The sequence below is a fragment of the Bufo gargarizans genome, chromosome 1, assembly GCF_014858855.1.
Source record: "Bufo gargarizans isolate SCDJY-AF-19 chromosome 1, ASM1485885v1, whole genome shotgun sequence".
NCBI lineage: Eukaryota > Metazoa > Chordata > Amphibia > Anura > Bufonidae > Bufo > Bufo gargarizans.
In genome coordinates this window covers 433,026,598-433,046,983 of record NC_058080.1, presented here as the reverse complement: position 1 = coordinate 433,046,983, position 20,386 = coordinate 433,026,598, and the positions used below count along the sequence as shown (strand labels likewise).

The window sequence follows — 20,386 nt, the reverse complement described above, 5'->3', positions numbered from 1 at the left end:
TGTTCACTAGAACCTTCAGAATCCTCTTTTCACTTTTATGGGAGTTACAAGAACAGCCATGTAAGTGTGCATGCTGGGAGTTGTAGGTTCACAGCAGCTGGAGTGCCAAAAGTTGCAGATCCCTGGTATAGAGTCCATCCCTGCACCAGATTTGTCATCCAGTCTGAGCCAGTGATAAATCTGGTGCAGGTCTATGCCAACTTTAGGATTAGTAAATCTGGGCCACAATTTATATAGATTATATTGATTTAAAAACTGTTAATAATGCTCAAAAGGCGAATAAAACCTTTAATTCAAATTAAGTACTGATTTATAGTAATAAAATGTTAAAAATGCAAGAATTAATCATTTACGTGAAGAGATTCCTACATTGGTATAATTGTCGCCATATCTTATTTTCATTATCTTACAGAAATAACTAGATTTTTGTACTTACCGTAAAATCGGTTTCTCTTCTGTTTATTGGGAGACATAGGCTTGACTATGGGTATAGCTGTTGACACTAGGAGGCGGACACTAAACACAAAGGTGTGAGCTCCTTCCCTTCAGCTATATCCTTCCTACAGGGACTAAGCTTAAATCAGTCAGTGCAAAAGCAGTAGCAAGACAAAAACCAGGAAAAACCAAACTATGAACAAACCCAGAACCACGCAGGCCAGAAAAGGCCTCTAAAATAGAACGGGTGGGAGAGCTGTGTCCCCCAATGAATGGAAGAGAACTAGATTTTTGTACTTACCGTAAAATCTTTTTTTCTCATCTGTATCATTGGGGGACACAGGCTTTGACCATAGGACGTTACAGAGCAATCCCAAGGGTGGGCATAAACAAGAACCTCTGGCCAATCAGAGAACCGCTGTCTACAAAACTCTACGCCCCAGAGAAGCGTCAGAAGACGCAAAAGGTGTGTACTCTGTAAAATTTGGAAAAGGTGTGCAAAGACTACCAGGTAGCCGCCTTGCATACCTGAAGGGCTTAAGCCCCATGATGCACTGCCCAAGAGGCCCACACTGCCTCGAGCAGAATAAGCAGTAACCTGGAAGGGTGGGGCCCAGTCACTGACGCGATACGCTTCCACAATGACCAAACAAATCCATCGGGAAATGGAAGTTTTAGACGCAGCCAGCCCTCGTCTCGGCCCCTCTGGAAGGAATCCGTCCGCCGGAAAGATTATGTCTGGGACAGATAGATGTGAACAGCTCGTACCAAATCCAGAGTGTGGAGCGATTGCTCACGAGGGTGAGACAGGTCAGGACAAAATGAAGGGAGAATGATCTCTTCATTGAGATGGAATGCCGACACAATCTTCGAAAGGAAGAACTTAACAGGGTGAAGGACTACTTTGTCCTGATGGAGGATCAGGAAGGGCGACAGTAAAGGGCCGCGAGTTCCGACACCCTACGGATGGAAGTAATTGCCACTAAAAAGGCCACCTTGTAGGACAGCAAGCGAAGCGACACCTGCTGCAAAGGCTCAAACGGTGAAGACTGGAGAGCGCTGAGCACTAGATTAAGATCCCAATGATTCAGCGGAGGACGGAAAGGGGCGCAGAAAGCGAAGCAAAGTTCCACTGAAAAATAATGGAAAGTGCCGAAACTTGCCTTTTGAGGGAGCTGACAGCCAGTCCATGCCCAACTGCAGGAAAGACAAAAAAGTTACGGCAATGATAAACAAATGGGAGACAGCTGGTGATGCTCGCACGAACTAAAGTAGGACTTCCAGGTCCGGTGGTAGATTCGGGAAGACAACAGATTTCTAGCACGAATCATGGTCTGGACAACAGCATCAGAGAAACCCCGAGCCCTTAGTACGGCGGCTTCAACAGCCATGCCGTTAAATGTAGAGACCCTAAATTTGGGTGGAAGATCAGTCCCTCGACAAGAGGTCCTCCTGAAGAGGAAGATGCCAGGGTTCGACGGCGAGGGTGACTAGAGATGCGTGCCACACTTGGCGTGGCCAATCGTAGGCCACGAGAATGACAGGCAGACTGTCGGACCTGATCTTCCGGGGAGACGCGGAATGAGAGGACGAGGAGGGAACACGTAAGGAAACATGAACTGACTCCACGGAATCACTAGGGTGTCGCACGTGAGGGCCATGGGATCCCTAGACCGCAAACAAAGTTCTTGACCTTGTGGTTGGAGCGGGAGGCCATGAGATCCACGTCCGGCCGACCCCATCGCTCGCAGATGGCTAGAAAAACTTACGGGTGAAGAGCCCATTTCGCTGGGATCGAGACGCTCCCGGCTGAGGAACTCGGCGATCCAGTTGTCGACGCCGGGGATGTGAACTGCCGACAGAGCTGGAACATGGCTCTCTGCCCAGCTGAGAATCAGAGCCGTTTCTGTCATGGCTGCTGGGCACCACCCTGGTGATTGAGGTACGCCACAGCCGTGGAGTTGTCGGACTGAACTAGAACCGGACGTCCCCGGAGATGGCCGATCCAATGCAGCAGAGAGACGAAGCACTCTCAATTCCAGAATGTTGATTGGAAGGGAGCGCTCCTCGCGTGACCGCACACCTTCAACAGATAGATTTCCTAACACCCACCACCACCGGCTTGCGTCCATTGTCAGCACCGTCCAACGGAGAGGAAGGAAAGAGCGGCCCAACATCAGCATCGGGGAAACCAACCTCCACATGAGGGCTCGGCGGATCGGGGCAGAGAGACGTATGGGCCGATCCAGGGAGGCTAGGGAACGGTCCCAATTGGTTAAAATGGCTCGCTGAAGAGTCCTGGTATGAAACTGAGCATAGGGAACTGCTTTGAAGGCAGAGACCATGTGACCCAGAGCCTGCATGCAGTGACGAATGGGAAGAGGACGGGGCCGCAAGAAGGGGGGAATCTGAAGACAGAGTGGATAGCTTCTCCGAGGGCAAGAGTATCTTGGCCTGAAAGGTGTCTAGTAACATGCCCAGAGAGGTTAGCCACTGAGATGGATAAAGACATGACTTCTGACGGTTAAGGATCCATCCAAAGTATTCCAGGGTGTCCAGGACTATGCGCAGGCTGTCCGCCGTTGCCCGGAAGGACGGACCCTTTATCAGGATATCGTCTAAGTAAGGGATTGCCACTATATCCCTTGGCATGGAGCAGGGCCATGACCGCCGCCAGAATCTTTGTAAAGACTCTGGGAGCTGTGGCCAGGCCAAACGGGAGGGCCACAAACTGGTAGTGAAAGGGACCAACTGCGAACCGGAGACATTTTTGGTGGCTGAGGCAGATGGGAACATGAAGATAAGCGTCCTTGATGTCTATCGAGGACAGGTACTCCCCCGGTTCCATGGACGCAATGACCGATCTCAGGGACTCCATCCGGAAGCGGCGGAGCCGAAGGAAGCGGTTGAGTGCCTTGAGGTCCAGAACGGGACGGAACGCCCCCTCCTTTTTGGGGACCACAAAGAGATTGGAGTAGAACCCGCGAAAACGGTCTTGCACAGGAACCGGGACGATCACGCCCTGCCGCAGCAGTGTGTGAATAGCCTGAAAAAAGGAATTTGCGGCAGAGGGAGCGGTAGGAGGAGACAAGCGATAAAATCGGGATAAAAGGGAAGGACCTGAATTCCAGCTTGTAACCCTCTGTGATGACCTCTCTCACCCAGGCATCAGAGATGTGAGCCAGCCAAGCATGACGAAACAGATGAAGCCAGCCACCCACCTGATCAGAGGGCACTGGAAGCTGCACATCATGCAGAGGAGGTCTTGGGATTATAGGACTTGGAGCCCTGTTGACAGGGACGCGAGAAAGGGTGAGGTTTGAAGGAAGGTTTGTGCATCTGATCCGTGGCAGACTTGTCGGTTGGCCACTTGGGGCTGGAAAAACTCTGAAAGGGGCAAAAAAAAGAGCTTTATGTTTTTACTTGTTGAAACGAACCCTGTTCTGTGGTAAATGAGTGCTCTTACCACCTGTAACATCAGAAATGATCTTGTCCAGGCATTTACCAAAAAGTCTGCTGCCGGTAAAGGGGAGGGCCGTCAGGGTCCACTTTGAAGCATTATCTGCCTCTCAGCAGGAGAGCCATAGGGTACGGCGAATAGCCACCAAAAGGGCTGACGAGTGGGCCATAAGCCTGGCCGCGTCCATAGAGGCTTCACAAATATATGCACTGGCATGGGAGAGCTGCAGGGCAATATCGGAAAGTTCCCCCGAGGTAAGACCCTAAAGTAGATTATTTGCCCACTCCCCCATAGTGTTGCTCACCCATGTAGAGGCTAAAAACGGTCGCAGTGCTGTGCCCACTGCTTCAAAGGAAAATTTAGCAAAATATTCAAATTTTTTAGCCCCGATATCAGAGAAAGAAGCCCCATCTGCCATCGGCAAAGTGTTATGTTTTGCCAAGCGGAATACTGGCAGGTCAACTATAGGTGAGGACGACCACTTTTTAGTCAAATCCTCCGGAAATGGATAAAGGACGTCTAAGCGTTTTGGCAAGGCAAAACGTCTATCAGGAAAATTCCACTCCTTGGAAAGAGGAATCAAAATCCTGGTGGTTGGGGAAACATTTGAGAGAGCGATGGGACCTTACTAAAGGAAAAACCCGAGCTGGCCGATGAGCGTGTGGGGTCTATATAACCGCTGTAATGATATTATCCACCATGGAGGACAGCTTTGAAGACTTTTGAAGACTGACCCTCAGGATAGACAAAATCCTCTCCTCGGAACATGCCTCTTCCAAGGAGGACACGTCTGAGTGAAACTCTCTGGGAGGTGGCGGAGAGGCAGAGGAAACGGGAGACGCAGATACCCTTTTGGGGGGAGGATGGTCTGGCCCGTTTAGTGGGATGGCCGCGATGGTAATGAGCCCCAGGATCCCCAGAGTTGGACTGGACTGGTCAGAGGACGGCCTTGCGGACAAACGCCCCAGTATTTCCACAACGACTTTGTTGGTATGGGAGACGTCCTGTACCATCTTTGACAGGGAGCGTGCCCACTCCGGCTCTACCATAGGCTGGGCAGTAGGGGCGACTGGGTCAGGGGCAGAGCCACTTGGCGTTGGAGCAGAGCACGAAGAGCAGAGGGGATCTAACTGACCGGATGGAAATTTTGAGCGACAAGAAGCACAAGCAAAATGGCGCACAGAAGTGACCACCTGCTTTGGGGCCTGGACATAATGAGTACCCTGTAGTGACAGGTAGGAGGATGAGGGGTGTAGGTTAAACCCCGTAGGAAGGGGAGACAGAGCTTACCCGGCCTGTGTCCCTCAATGCAGCTTGTCCGGAGGTGCCTTGAGCCAGAGTCCCGCAGAGGTGCATTTGAATCAGGATGTGTGCGGAGGCAGAAAAGGTGCCAATATTCTCCCCAGGATACAGCTGAAGGAGGGGAAGCGGGGAGAACTTCATGCACGGCCCCAAAATGGAGTCGGTCCCTGGAGAAACTGCATGGAAGCGCAGGACCGACCCTGCTAAAGAGGCCAAGGCCCCCCCCCCTCCGGGATAACAGAGCTGTTGCTAAACCCGCGGCGAGCCGATGCGGGAGTAGGCCGCAGAGAAGCCGGGGTCTAGATTAGCAGCGGCCCCCGCGGAGCACGGGACCAGAAACCCCGAGAAGGAGGAAGGGCCCTGAGGAGAGGGGGCATTGTGCACCGGAGGCTTCTCCCGACAGGAAAAAGGCGCATGGAGGGAACAAGGCCTCCGTGGGGGAATTGCTCAAGGTAACCTGAGAAGGGGGAGGAAGGAGGGGAGCACTCTGGGGGCCAGAAATACTCACGCGTCCGGTGTCTTCTGCCCCCCTGGCTCCAGCTGGATCACCACCTTCGGTGTGCGGCCCCTTGAGGAGGGCTGCTACACCGGAACAGAGGGGACTTGTAGTGGACGGCCGCGGTGATCCGAAGGCTGGCGGGATGCAGAGGCTTTAGGAATCTCTTGTCCTCCTTGACATCTAGAGACTGGGAAGGAGCAGCGGGCTTGCGGACCCCCTGGTCTCCCGTCTCCTGGGTGGGAAGTGCAGGCAGCTAGGACTGACTAAAATACCGCTAGAAGACAAGAAAAAAAGAATAAAAATAAATGGAAGAAAATTAGCAGACCTGGAAAGCAGGGAGGTCTGCCTCCTACAGACACTAAGCTTAAACTGATTTAGCTTAGTTCCTGTATGAAGGGTATAGCTAAAGGGAGGAGCTCACACTTTTGTGCTTAGTGTCCGCCTCCTAGTGGCAACAGCTATACCCATGGTCAAGCCTATGTTCCCCAATGAACGGATGAGAAAATATGTATTTTTTCTTGTCCCCGCCTTTGTAAAGTCATGGATCCAGTCGTAAAAAACGATCATATTCATGATGGAATAAAAATAAGCATTCCAGATCTGCACAAAATACTGTCAATAGGTAATTAGCTCTTTATTCAAGTTAATACTTGTCCTCATAAAAACCATAGGGGAGCTTGAAGGCGAATCTACTATTGGCAGAAGCACTGCATTAAATTCCATTATTTTGCCTGACATGGTAAAATAGCAGCATTTGGTTTACGCAGAGACACCACAATCTGTTCTCAGGATTTTGCCCATTGGAAGTAAAATGAAAAAAAAAAAATCAATAAATAAAGTGCAGCATTCTGTATTATAACCGTCACTGATAAGAACACGAGTCCATGTAGCATTGTCCAAAGAAGATATTATAGCATATCCATCATCTTTGTGTCCTCTTCTCCGACCTGCTCCATAAGGTTTACATGATCCGTACCAGTATTCAGATGACACTGTGGAATATCCTGTGTTAAAAGAATAGCCAAAGTGTGTAATTACACAGACTTATCCTGCTTGATAACAATGGTATTTAAAAGGGTTGTCCTGCCGTTAATATTCATGACCTATCATCTGGATAGGCTATCAATATCTAATTGTCGGGGGCCCAACGCCGGCAACCCCTGCCGATCAGCTGTTTGATGAGGAGGCAGCGCTCCATTCGAGTACTGCTTCCTGGTCTTTACACAACCCCTCGCCTCGTGGAACGTATAATGTAATTACAAGTTCACTTGAATAGAGCGAGTACTTGTATTACAAGGCACTTCCGAGAAAGCGGCGGTCACGCGGAGCTCACTCTCCTCTTTAAACAGCTGATCATCATGGGTGCCAGACCCCAGTCAATCAGATATTGATAAACTATCGTCAGGATAGGTCATCAATATTAACGGCTGGACAACCCCTTTAATTCTAAATCCAATCCTCAGAGAACCCTAAAGGGCTGATTTACACGGCCATGTTAGGTCCAGGAAACATGGCTTATGAGTCTGCCACATATCCCGAACCAATCGCATCACCCATGACCTAAACTGACTGCAACATAGCATTTTATGATACAGTCAGTTCCTATCGGCTTGCGGGGTCTATTGTACTGTATTCACTTGATGCCGTGCATATAGTAGGGCTGGCCGATTAATCAAATTCAATTAATTTGCACTTTTAGTGTTCTGCAATTTGGTTTATAGAAATCAAATCAAATTTTTTTTTCATCTGGAGGGCCGTATCGGTGTAGTCCGTTCTGCCTCTCCCACCCACACCATCAATCCTGGCACCGGCTGCTGGGACTGAAGAGACCCTGCACAGGCTACGCTGGATGTTCACTATGGTGTGTGCATGTGCGTCTTGGATCTTTAATATGGTCGATGTGTCATGGCTGCACAGCTTTTTCAGTGGATCCGGTAGAAAGCACAGGAGCTGAGAAGGCTTAGGGGAGAGAGTCTAGATCAAGGACTCTGCAAAGTGAGAACGAAGGTATCAAGGAGACTGCAGGTGTAAGACTTTATATTGTAGTGCTTTTTTTTTTTGCAAGGTATTATTTTGTTATCAAGTAACAGTGATAGGCTATAATGCAGTGGTATACAAGGTATACCAGTGCATTATAAATGCCATGACCACTAGTAAGAATTAAAAAAAAATTAAAAAGGTTATTAAAGTTTATTTATAAATAAATACAAATTGTAAAAGGGTAACCCCCATCTATTGTACAGTGCTGTGTTTGACACAACCCGTATAATAAAGAACCCCCCCCCCCCCCAAAAAAAAAAACATTAATTAGTAAGTGCCATATAACCTAAAATAGTACCAATGAAACCATATCTTGTCCCGCAAAAAAAAAAAAAAAAAAAAAAAAATAACTGTATATGGCTACACTGGCAGAAACATGAATAAAATGATGACTCTTAGAATGTGATGGAATAAATAATTGTTTTTGCATGAGACATGCCAACATTGTGCTAAAGTAGTAAGAAACAAAAAAAAAAAAAAAAACTATACATATAAACCCCCAATCTGTCACATGGACCAATCCCTTTAAATATATTCTGTGGCAATTACTGATTGCTAAATCATGAGTGCCGTGTGTGGGGAAGTCCTGTATATAAAAAACCCACACAATGTACTGCAAATACAAAAGTCTACACGCAGATCACAGATGTTCATACATACCTGTTGGTTAAAACACTGTGTTCTTACATTTCCATAGTCTGATAAAAAAGATACATTCTGCACCATTGCCGCCGAACATCTAGAAGATTCTGTGTGCATTCGAACTCTTAATTTAAATGCTTCAAGTTCAGTTTTAAAAGCTTCAAAATACCCTTGTTCCTCTGCCTAGCAATGATGGAAATATGGAAAAAGTTAAGCTGCTTATTCAACACACACTATAAATTCATACTTCTACTGAGAAATATATTATATACAGTACAGACCAAAAGTTTGGACACACCTTCTCATTCAAAGAGTTTTCTTTATTTTCATGACTATGAAAATTGTAGATTCACACGGAAGGCATCAAAACTATGAATTAACACATGTGGAATTATATACATAACAAAAAAGTGTGAAACAACTGAAAATATGTCATATTCTAGGTTCTTCAAAGTAGCCACCTTTTGCTTTGATTACTGCTTTGCACACTCTTGGCATTCTCTTTATGAGCTATATAATGCCACATGTGTTAATTCATAGTTGTGATGCCTTCAGTGTGAATCTACAATTTTCATAGTCATGAAAATAAAGAAAACTCTTTGAATGAGAAGGTGTGTCCAAACTTTTGGTCTGTAACACACACATATATATATATATATATATATATATATATACACACACACACACATATACACAGACATCGACACAATTCTAACATTTTTGGCTCTATACACACCACAATGGATTTGAAATGAAACGAACAAGATGTGCTTTAACTCCTTAACCCCTTAAGGACCAGGCCATTTTTTGCAAATCTGACCAGTGTCACTTTAAGTGCTGATAACTTTAAAACGCTTTGACTTATCCAGGCCATTCTGAGATTGTTTTTTCATCACATATTTCATACTTCATGACACTGGTAAAATGAAGTTAAAATTTTTTTATTTTTATTTATAAAAAAAAATACCAAACTTTACCAACAAATTAGGAAAAAAGTGCAAATTTCAAAGTTTCAATTTCTCTACTCCTTTAATACATAGTAATACCTCCAAAAATAGTTATTACTTTAATTCCCCATATGTCAACTTCATGTTTGGATCATTTTGGGAATTATATTTTATTTTTTGTGGATGTTACAAGGCTTAGTTCCGTTTGAAGGCTCTCACAAGCGGCCCCAAACGCATCTGTACGGCCCGAATGCATTCCGAGTTGATGCGGATCCGCTCATAATGCATCAGTATAGCTCAGTTTGACCTCCGTTCCGCTCAGCAGCCGGACACCCGAACGCAGCTTGCAGTGTTTGGGTGTCCGCCTGGCGCCAAACAGATCCATCTAGACTTACAATGTAAGTCAATGGGGACGGATCCGTTTGAAGTTCACACAATATGGCTCAATTTCAAACGGATCCATCCCCCATTGACTTTCAATGTAAAGTCTGGACGGATCCGTCTGACTAACTTTCAGACTTAGAATTTTTTCTGAAATATAATGCAGACGGATCCGTTCTGAACGGATCTCATCGTCTGCATTATAGGAGCGGATCCGTCTGTGCAGACACCAGACGGATCCGCACTGAACGCAAGTGTGAAAGTAGCCTTAGGTAGGGTCTCATTTTTTGCGGGATGAGGTGACGGTTAGATTGGTACCATTTTGGGGGGCATATGCCTTTTTGACCGCTCACTGTTGTACTTTTAGTGATATAAGGTGACAACAAAAAATTGTTTATTTAGCACAGTTTTTTATGGTGTTCATCTGAGGGGTTAGGTCATGTGATATGTTTATAGAACCGGTCGAAACGGATGCGGCGATACCCAATATGTCTACTTTCACCCCCAATTATTTATTTTTTTACTTTATTTGGGGAAAATTACGTTTTTGTTTATTTTTACATGAAACTTAATTGGGGAAGGGGGGGCGACACTATTTGTTCAACTTTTTTTTATTTTATTTTTTTGTCCCACTTTCTGACTTCAACTTTTGGTGGTCTAATCCCTTTTACAATGCATTTCAATACTTCTATATTGGAATGCATTGGCTGTATGAATAATACTGTGTGTATTACTCATACAGCTTCCAGCCTGTGAGATCCAGGGGGCTGGATCTCACAGGCTCTTCACCAGAAGGCAGCGCCGATGCCTCAGGAAGGCATCGCCGATGCCTCAGGAAGGCATCCCGCTGCGTTCCATGCCATCGGGTACCCCATACAGCCCCACGGGGACCCGATGGCACAGTGGCCCGCAACCGCCGCCACATGTAAAAGCCGCAAAACTGCAGGTCTGAATTGACCTGCGGTTTTCGCCGTCACGGGACCCCCCCTTCCTCGCATTTAGCCAAGGTGCTTGCTCAATGATTTGAGCAGGCACCGGGTTCCGATCACTGCCCGGCGGTGATCAGAAATACACAGGGCGTACAGGTACGCTCTGTGTCCTTAAGTACCAGGACATCAGAGCGTACAGGTTAACTGCAGACTGTCAGCTTTAATTTGAGGGCATTTATATCTAAAATCAGGTGAATGGTGTAGGAATTATAACAGTTCGGCTCAGTTATGTGCCAAATCAGTCCTTTCCGTTCTTCTGCTCCTATAACGGAGCAGAAGAAGGTGAAAGGAAAAGGCTGATGTGAAAGCAGCCTAAGATAGTAAAGGACACCAGTATCCAGTTATTTGGGTTGTTTCCTTACAACCACTTCAGGTCAGGTGTCTGACCACTGGTGTCACCACCGATCACTAGAACGTAGGCCTGTGTTCCCTTGTTTGAATGGAGTGGCAGACACACATGTGCTGCTGCTCCATTCAACTCTATGGTATTGCTGCAGATAGCTGACATCTTGTACTCAGAGTTCGCTGCGTCATTTAAACGGGAGTTATTGTAATGAAACCACCCCTTTGACAGTTAAACTCCCTCTGGTGGCAGTTGCAGGTATACAACATGCTAAGCTTTAAATTTGTGTGCATACAGTGTACTTGGAAGACTGTCAGAAAGAAAACAGACCTCCAACTACTATCAAGCTATACGAAATTAAGATAGAGATAGTGGATAGTGGCCTGGATGTATTTCTGGAGTGTAATATTATTACAGGCTATAGCTACTAGAGAGGGATCGTTGATCCAGGGAGTTATTCCGATTGCCCGATTGGAGTCGGAAAGGAATTTTTTATTCCCCTAAAGTGGGGGAAAATTGGCTTCTACCTCACAGGTTTTTTTTTGCCTTCCTCTGCAGGATAACAGGCTGAACTTGGTGGACAGATGTATTTTTCTATTTATGTACTATGTTACTAAAAACAGTAGCAATACTTACTTTGGCCTTTTGAAAAAATAACCGAAAACATCCTCTAGGATCCACATTACTGCTCTTTGCCATTTCAATAATAAACTGCATGACAACTGCTTGATGGGCTACTTGTTCCATAAGTGCCTTTTTCTGGAAAGTCACACAAATGTAATATTATATTCATAGCTAAAGAAGAGCAATCACAGTATATTTCATTCTCATACTCAGACTATAATGGCTTAAATGGAGTTACAGTAACTGTCTAGTTACCCTGTTAAGGCATGTGGATGTACTAAAGGGTGTCTTGAAGAGTGGCACAAGCGATGTCTGTCTAGGGCTGATTAATATTTCGGTCTCTCAGCAAGAGTCCACTGAGCCCAGGCTACAACACAATAAAGAACCTCTAATTAAACAGAACCTTTACAGTCTAGCAGAAGACAATTTCATTTGAAGCTGAACTTGGAATGAGATCAAGAGTGGACATACTATATGTGCTGCAGGCCCAGCAGGAGTAGTGGTCCACCACCACAATGCATCCTAATGTCCCCTTCATTGCATGTAAAGGACAGTTTCACTACTATCATAGCCGTTACTGGTGGATTAAAAGAAGTTGGGACATCATTAAGCAACCTGCTAGAAGGGAGCTCAATGTTAAAGGGGTATTCTGCGCATTCTTCTGGACCCTGGCCTGTAGACATGATGTCAGCAACGATGCCATGTCTTAGGGTGGGGTTTTTCTAGCAGGTCTTAAAGAGGACCTTTAATGGGTTTGTAGTAAGTGAGAAATATCTGTACCTGCGGGGTACCCCCCGCTGATGCTGCCACCCTGCCTGTTTTTTTTTTTTAAATAGCGCTCCTGCGCCCAGTTATGGCCCCCCACAAATTTTGCGCTCAGTATGCTAATACTGAGCATCGGCGCAATGAGGAGGAGACCAAGTCTCTCTCCGTTGGAGTCTCCTTATTCCTGGGCTCTAGCGCTGTCCAATCGCAGCGCAGAACGTCACAGCCAGGGAGGTTTTTTTCTCCCTGGCTGTGACGCTCTGTGCTGCGATTGCACAGCGCTACAGCCACGGGAGAAGGAGACGCCCACGGAGAAAGACTGCTTCTCCTCCTCATTGCTCCGATGCTCTGTATTAGCATACTGAGCGCAGGAGCGCTATTTTAAAAAGCCAGGCAGGGTGGCAGCATCAGCAGGGGGTACCCTGCAGGTACAGATATTTATCTCACTTACTACAAACCCATGAAAGGTCCTCTTTAAAGCAGGCTTGGATCTATGACGTTCGAGGGGAAGGAGAGGCAGAGACCTGATGCTACAGACACTCCCCGCGAGTCTTTCACACAGGGCGCTTGTCACTGGCTTTGGCTGAAAAACCAAAAGGGAAATCTGCCTCAAAATCTCCTCCAAAAAACTGTGTCTGAACCTACCCCAAGACCGCTTTTAGCTGAGCGTATTTGCAATACGTATATATAGTCCGGATTTAATGTACCAGAATCCGCTCCTAATGTTAATGAATGGAGCTATGCACATGGGCGATTAATTTCCTTCAGTATTTGAAATCCGCAGCATGTCAGAGTTTTGTGCGGATGTGTTTCCAAATACGCACATTACAGTGTGTGCACTGCATAAATAACGAAGGAAGGAAGAGCTACGCCTGTAAATCCTGATGACAATACTGAAGGTATATCATCAGGATCCTGAGCCACAATACTGACGGATTTCAACACGCTCGTCTGAAAGTGGCCTAAGGCTAGGGCTACAATGGTCGCACGACACCTGTTGCAGCCAGGCTCGCTTAGCCTCGGTGATCCCATAAAAATTTATGGGATCGCCGCAGAAGTCGCAAGAAATCCAACACTGGCCGTGACAAGTGTCGCTGTGTAGCTATAGCCTAACTCTACATTCTCTGGAGTTATTGCTGGCCGACTTAAAAAGGGAATGTAAGGCTTTATTAACATTATAATATGCTTTTCTTGACCTACTTGGAAGCAGTAATTGGTCCTAGTTTTTTAGGCATCTATGCGTACTGATTACGTATACTAAATAGCACATGCTATTCTATATAGAGTACAGTGCCTGGAATCTGCAGTTTCTTTATACTGGTATATTGCCAGCAGAGCAAGCTGCACACATTGCATTCAGTACATACTGCTAGCCATAATGTTAGAGGAAAATGTGTGTTTTTACAAACACGTTCAGAGCACTCTGTACCTTTGGCTTTCAATTCCTCTGCTCGGCTGTCCAAGCATGTGGAGTACAGATCCATTATAATATGTATATGGGATCCACACTCCATACACTCAGACAGCTGATCAAAGAGGTCTACCTCATTGTTATCATGGCCAAACGCCATGCAAAGGGCGGCATGTTATAGTATTCTGGTGTTAGAACGTGCATACCTACCTTAAATGGAGCCCATTATACAAATCAAAGGTTTAATACGTTCGGATCTTCCAATACAAGATTCTTGATCAATTAAAACCCACTTACATCGGGGTCGGACTTGCTTTGGTTTAGGCAAAGCCCAAGAGGAATGGCCTTGAATCATTTGAGTCTTGGCTAATAGACGCTGGGTATAATAAATGCGCCCATACACAGATGTACATCACATGCTTTCATTCCAATATAATGCATACGAATAAAAAAGGGTTGATGTGCAACGAAGCAAATGTTACAGCAATCAGACAAATTAACTGCCACGGGTAATCCAAAGTGGTGGCGATAATACCTGCTCACTTTCTAGATGGTAACACCACAGTTGTAGGTATCTAGCAGTTTCTTCACAGACAAGGTCAGGGTATTCAGACAGGAAACACTGGCTGTCGTTCCACCTGCTGAGCATACCTGAAAAGATGGAAAACAGCGGTCAGTAACCTATAGTACTAGTACTGTGCATACACAGATGTGTCCCTTACATTTGGAAAAATATGCATAGAATTAGTATTGTGAAAAATGGTAGCCCTTAAAGTGGTTGTCCAGGATTGTTATTTTTTTGCTTCGCCCAGCCAGTGGTACCTGGGGGGGGGGGGGAAATCTGTATTCCCCTGCTGCTCCGTTCTGGTTCCTGGGCCGTCTTTACTGGACTTCCGGTCTGTCAAGTTCCACACGGACAAGGCTGCAGGCACTGCAACAGCCAATGACATGCTCCCAAGTGGAAGGTGACCCAGCTATGACATCCCACTTAGGGACACATCACCGCTGAGGCCAGTCACTGGCTGCAGCGGCACATGAAATCCAATTCAAGGGGTGAGGGTTTATTCTTTTTAACATAGAGAACCCATACTTTGGCTTCATTATTTTCTACTAGTTTAGTTGCAGCTGACAAAGAAAAACAACAACAAAAAAATAAAAAAAAACGACATTTCTCAGTTTTTTCAGGTGGGGCGACATATGCTGTACATGTTGTAAATGCGCTCTGCCCACACAGCCTACTGTATAGACAATAAGTAATGCAGGATCAATGGATGAGGATTAACGGTGCTTTAAAGGCCCAAGTAAGCATTCCTTCTAATGTATACAAGTATCAGAGAGATCCGCCCATGTCAAATATCTGGAGTCTGGACTTGGATTTTCAGGCATAGAGCGGGTTAATGTCTCCAAGAGGAGGTGATGCCAGGAGAGCTTGTTACTGGATATTCATGTTCAATCATAGAATTGTCTCGATTGTAAATTCAAGCACGTCGTTTTTACTGCCCTTTTCTATGTTGTAATTGATTGGGACATGTGTCCAGATCCCAGGATAGACTCCTAAGACCACTCTATTCACTTGATCTATGACTAAGGGCCGCTATTGTGCCTTCCTGGATTATGGACATTATGGTCAGGGTTTGTTCCTCTATTGGACCTACTACTCTTCCTCTATTATTTTGACTCCGGAACATATCGCACTTTGGAAACCCACTCCTCAGTTCTGCCCTTCTCGCAGTAGTCTCCCCACCCGCTAAACTTCTTGTGCATATGTACCCAGACTCCGATTTCAACCCCATGTATGCGGCCCTTTCTGATATAACGGTACACTCTTTTTCATGCCCACATCTATTTTTTCTGCCAAACTATTACAAGTCCACCAGGGTATTATTTGCTGCTTATTTTTGTTCTGTTTTCCTTACATTCTTTGGAACGCAATGACTTGACACCCACATGTCTCTTACTTTTATACTGCATAAAACAGTTACTATTATTTGGTCCGTATAATGTGTATATCTTCAATAAAAAAAAAAAACAAGGGCTACACGGATGAAAAAAAAATAAAAATAAAAATTGCTAGCTCGCTAAGGTGCAAAACAGACCAGTCACTAAGGGGAAGCTCTGCCCCCTCTGGACCTCAACGGGAACCCGAAAGCTAGATCTTGGCTCCGCCCCCTCAGGCGCGCGGCATCCCGCTCTCACAGGTCTGCTTCCTCACCGGAGGGAAGGGAGACCATGCAGCAAGGGGTGAGAACAGGCCCCCAATCTCAGGGACGAGAATCACCCTAATTTCCTCTGCCCAGCTTTAGCAGCAGCTGCGGGAGGGCAGAGGAGAAGATTGGTAAGCCAATCTCCAGTTATATTTAAAGAAAAATAAAATAAAGATAATAATAATAATAAAAATAAAAAAATAAAATAAAAAATTATAAAACTGAAACTCTTCACCTCCCTCCTGGGAGGCCTCCGTAGGGACAGGAAACACTGACGGGAGAGAGTGGGTGGGGGCTTTTCAATTCTCTCTCTCTGTGTGTTCCTGGCCCTACAGAGGTCAAGGGGTCAATCTCATCTGTAGCCGTCATGGTGGATGAAATGGAAAATGACATGGACTACGCGAAATCACAAAAATGCGGGGATAGTTCTACGTACCAAAATGTCGAATTTTTCCTTCGTATCTCTGTATAAAAGACAATGGTTCATCTTCCTGCTCTCTTTTACCCTGATTGATAAAGCTCTGCACAGAGGGAAACAGAAGTGCATTAAATATGTGTCTGAACATGGCAATGCACTAAGACAGTATGAGCATGTTAGCCGTCAGCCTAAAATATCTGGGGCTCAAAACATATTGCTTGAAAATTATGAATGACCCTTCTGAGGAGAGAATAAAAGAAAAAAAAAAAAGCTTGAGTGAAGCGTATACTGCCATTTCCCTTAAGTCATTACAGTTTGCACTGCATGGGACCTTTTAGTGGTTCCACTGCATAGATCACTTTAAAAGGTAACTGTCAGGTTTTCATAAAAAAAAAAAAAAAGGATCAGTTTTAGCATATGATTCTGCTGCAGCAGCATTATGCATAAAGCAATCTTTAGTTTCTTCTCATACCACTGTTTTCCTTTACAATATGAGGACCTTCTCAAGATGGCTCCTCTGCCAGTTCTCTGAGGCCAAAACTGCTTTCCCTCACTTCCCATACACACTTGCTGTAGCCAGCAGCTTCCTGACAGCCAATCAGATTGGATTACTGAGAGACACGCCTCCTCACTCTGAAGTATAATGCAGGCATGCAGTGTGAAGGACCACCCCTCAGTCTTCCTAGCCGGAGACAGATGAGCCATAGCAACTGTCTTTTAAGGGAGCAGTGGAAAGGGACAGAGGACACTAATAAAAGCTGTTATTATAAGGTAATTACAGATCTTTTGGCAATCACTGACAGCCTAACTCAGGTATACATGCCCAGCTCTAATAAACTAGCAAATAAAAAAAATATGACGGTTATCCTTTAAGGACATATATGCTAAAGAACTACATGAATCTGCTGCAGGACACAGCCAGGCCCAAGGAAAGAGCTACATGCCTAGATTTGTCAGGGGATATTACAGAAAAGTTTAAGATTTTGTCCCACAGTAAGTAAATTCTGCATTACATTACATTTCTCTACATTATAAATGCCATTTTCTGAAGTGAGAACTCCTTTAAGCCTGGGATTTCTTTCGAAGAAGGCTTCTTAGGCTACTTTCACACCTGCGTTCGGTGCGGATCCGTCTGGTATCTGCACAGACGGATCCGCACCTATAATGCAAACGCTGGTATCCGTTCAGAACGGATCCGTTTGCATTACCATGAAGAAAAAAAAAAAAAAAGAAAAAAAGGGCAATGGGAGGCGGATCCGTTTTCAATTGCACCATATTGTGTCAGTGAAAACGGATCCGTCCCCATTGACTTAGTCAGGACGGATCCGTTTGGCTCCGCATCTTCAGGCGGACATCAAAACGCTACAACGCCGCAGCGTTTTGATGTCCGCCTCCAGAGCGGAATGGAGGCTGAATGGAGGCAAACTGATGCATTCTGAACGGATCCTTATCCATTCAGAATGCATTGGGGCTAAACTGATCCGTTTTGGGCCGCTCGTGAGAGCCCTGAAATGGATCTTACAGGCGGACCCAGAAACGCCAGTGTGAAAGTAGCCTTAAGCTGGTGTACTTAAGACTTAGTAACGTGTTACAGTACCTTATTAAAAACATCTTGACTAAAGGCATCCGAAGAAGACATTCCCCCGTTCTCCCCCAGTGGCAAAGCAGCTTCTTTCCGTCTCCATTCCTCCTCGCTACGCTGCAGTTCTGACACCTCGGCTCGGGCCTTGGCATGTTCTTGATCTATGGACTCTGAATTATGAAGTGCCAAACTATTCAATTTTTGTTGAGCCTCTGCCAAGCTCAACATGCATGCCAAGGAACTTCTGTCACCCTCATACAGCTCCTGGCAAGGATAATCCATGCCACCTATTTTATTAAGGGAAAGAAATGCAGATATATTCATAGTGTTAAATGCAAAGTAATGATATTGGATTTATCCATGTATTTACCAGGAACTAAACTAAGATCTCCTGGGACATTCTAGTCCATAGTCCTACACAGTGTGCACCAAAGCCTCATTCACACGTCCGTGTTCAAATCCGTGTTTCACCGACACCGAACAGCTCAAAACTAATTTTTAAAGCATCTCTTGCTAATGATCCGTGAAACATGGATGCAACACGGATGGCATCCGACGGACCCATAGACTATAATGGGCGTGATGGATCCGTGAACACAGACAAAAGAGAGCATGCATCCGTGCTGAAAACACGGACCCATGGACCATGCTAAAACACTAATGTGAGAATACACACATTAAAATGAATGGGGACGTGAGCTGTCCGTGGAGAACACTGACGTGTGAATGAGGCTTAATTTGCAAAATGGGCACAATACAACAATGGATGTCTGCCAATAAGAGCATTCAAAGAATCCAGCAGACTCTTAGGGTGCACACACGACCGTAAGTGTTTTGCAGTCCGCAAATTGTGGATCTGCAAAACACGGATACCGGCCTTGTGTGCGTTCCTCATTTTGCGGACCGCACATGGCCGGCGCAATATGGAGAATGCCTATTCTTCTCCGCAACCACGGACAAGAATAGAACATGCTCTATCTTTTTTGCGGAGCTACAAAACGGAACAATGGATGCGGACAGCACACTGTGAAATGAATGGGTCCGCACCCGTTCCACAAATTTGCGGAACGGATGCAGATCCATTTATTCGATCGTGTGAATGCTCCCCTTACTTAGACGTCTGCTGGATTCAGGAGGCTGGCTCCCCTCGCCTGCAGCTGCAGGAGATCTGCACACACAGCAGTCAGCCACCCGAACTCGCGTTCGGTACCCTTCTCTTTTATCGGGTTCGGTTCCACGGTACCACTTGGAATCGAACCAGAGTTCGGGAAATGTTTTTTTTTACAGTACAAATTAATTTAAGAAGTTATTACCCGAAGTCTCGCGAGACTTTGCCAAGCAATAACTTCAGCTCATCTGAGCCAATACATTCTAATGCTGTACAGAGCTCCTGCTTTATACAGTATTGGAATGAAGTTTTATGCAAATCGACTTCGGATGTTTCATCCGAAGTCGATTCGGTCATCCATAGCTAGGATGCAATACAAGACGCAGCCCGTGGATAAGAATGGCGTTGTTTCTGGGGGGGGGGGGGGGGGGGGGGGAAGGAGATATTGTTTTTCTAATCTTGGACACCATGGATCTCGGGTCTCTATGCGTTTACAGCTAGCAGTGTAATTGTAAAGATCAAACTCCTTTGCATGACCCCCCCCCCCCCTCCACCTTTCCTGAACTGGACTCCACAGACATCCAGTACACAGACCGTAATTCGTACGCCGAACTTGAAAACAGAAGTTCACTAATCCCTACTCATGATTACAACTCCTACCAGCAATATGGGAGCATCCTATGTTACTATGGTAACAGAGGGAACCACTACTGCTGGTTTATGCTACCTGATCACCTAGTAAAGTATCAGAGCTATAATTAAAGAGGACCTTTCATCAGTTTAGCCCTAGTCTATATGGTTTTAACAATATAATAATATAAGGGTGCGAGAAGTTCGCCACCACTGGTATAGACATCTGCTCACATTAGGTGTCACCATACAGAAGTACACACATGACAAGTGGAGGGATCATGTACTGAAAATAAGCACACAGGTTATATACAAAGTACCAAACGGTTACCTAACCTTACAGAGCGCCACACCTGGCAGACCCGTGCACATAAACTAGCACCTAATACAAATCACTCACTTACCTGCTAGCAGAAAGCAACATAAAAAGGCACATACAACCGGACGTGTACCACAATGCCCTTCCGGCGGGGCCACAGCCAATGATGCCTCCGGCTTTCAGACACGCGTGCCTCAACTAAGATGGCTTCCTCAAGGCGTACGTCACTGCAAGCGCGACGAAAGCACGTTGGGCTGCGCCTGATGATGACGTCTGAGCGGCTGCGT

The 20,386-nt window shown here is 45.7% G+C and overlaps 1 protein-coding gene across 1 annotated transcript; it reads right to left on the bottom strand.

Moving 5' to 3' along the window:
- Nucleotides 1-275: 275 nt before the first annotated feature.
- CDC37L1 (cell division cycle 37 like 1) lies at nucleotides 276-20,318 on the bottom strand. The gene is made up of 7 exons (XM_044272075.1): nucleotides 20,185-20,318; nucleotides 18,058-18,329; nucleotides 16,479-16,563; nucleotides 14,374-14,489; nucleotides 11,675-11,797; nucleotides 8,397-8,561; nucleotides 276-6,700 (listed from the first exon to the last, which is right to left on the bottom strand). Exons 2-7 carry the CDS (start codon nucleotides 18,322-18,324, stop codon nucleotides 6,605-6,607), a joined length of 852 nt encoding a protein of 283 aa, XP_044128010.1. The 5' UTR covers nucleotides 18,325-18,329; nucleotides 20,185-20,318; the 3' UTR covers nucleotides 276-6,604.
- Between the last annotated feature and the right edge of the window lie 68 nt (nucleotides 20,319-20,386).

Excerpts from the sequence above, each read along its gene's own strand:
- CDC37L1 (XM_044272075.1), bottom strand. The coding sequence starts at position 18,324 with ATGGATTATCCTTGCCAGGAGCTGTATGAGGGTGACAGAAGTTCCTTG. Across the intron at positions 8,562-11,674 it reads TATTTTTTCAAAAGGCCAAA|GCAGAGGAACAAGGGTATTT; the intron begins GTAAGTATTGCT and ends CATCATTGCTAG. Across the intron at positions 6,701-8,396 it reads CACAGTGTTTTAACCAACAG|GATATTCCACAGTGTCATCT; the intron begins GTATGTATGAAC and ends CTTTTAACACAG.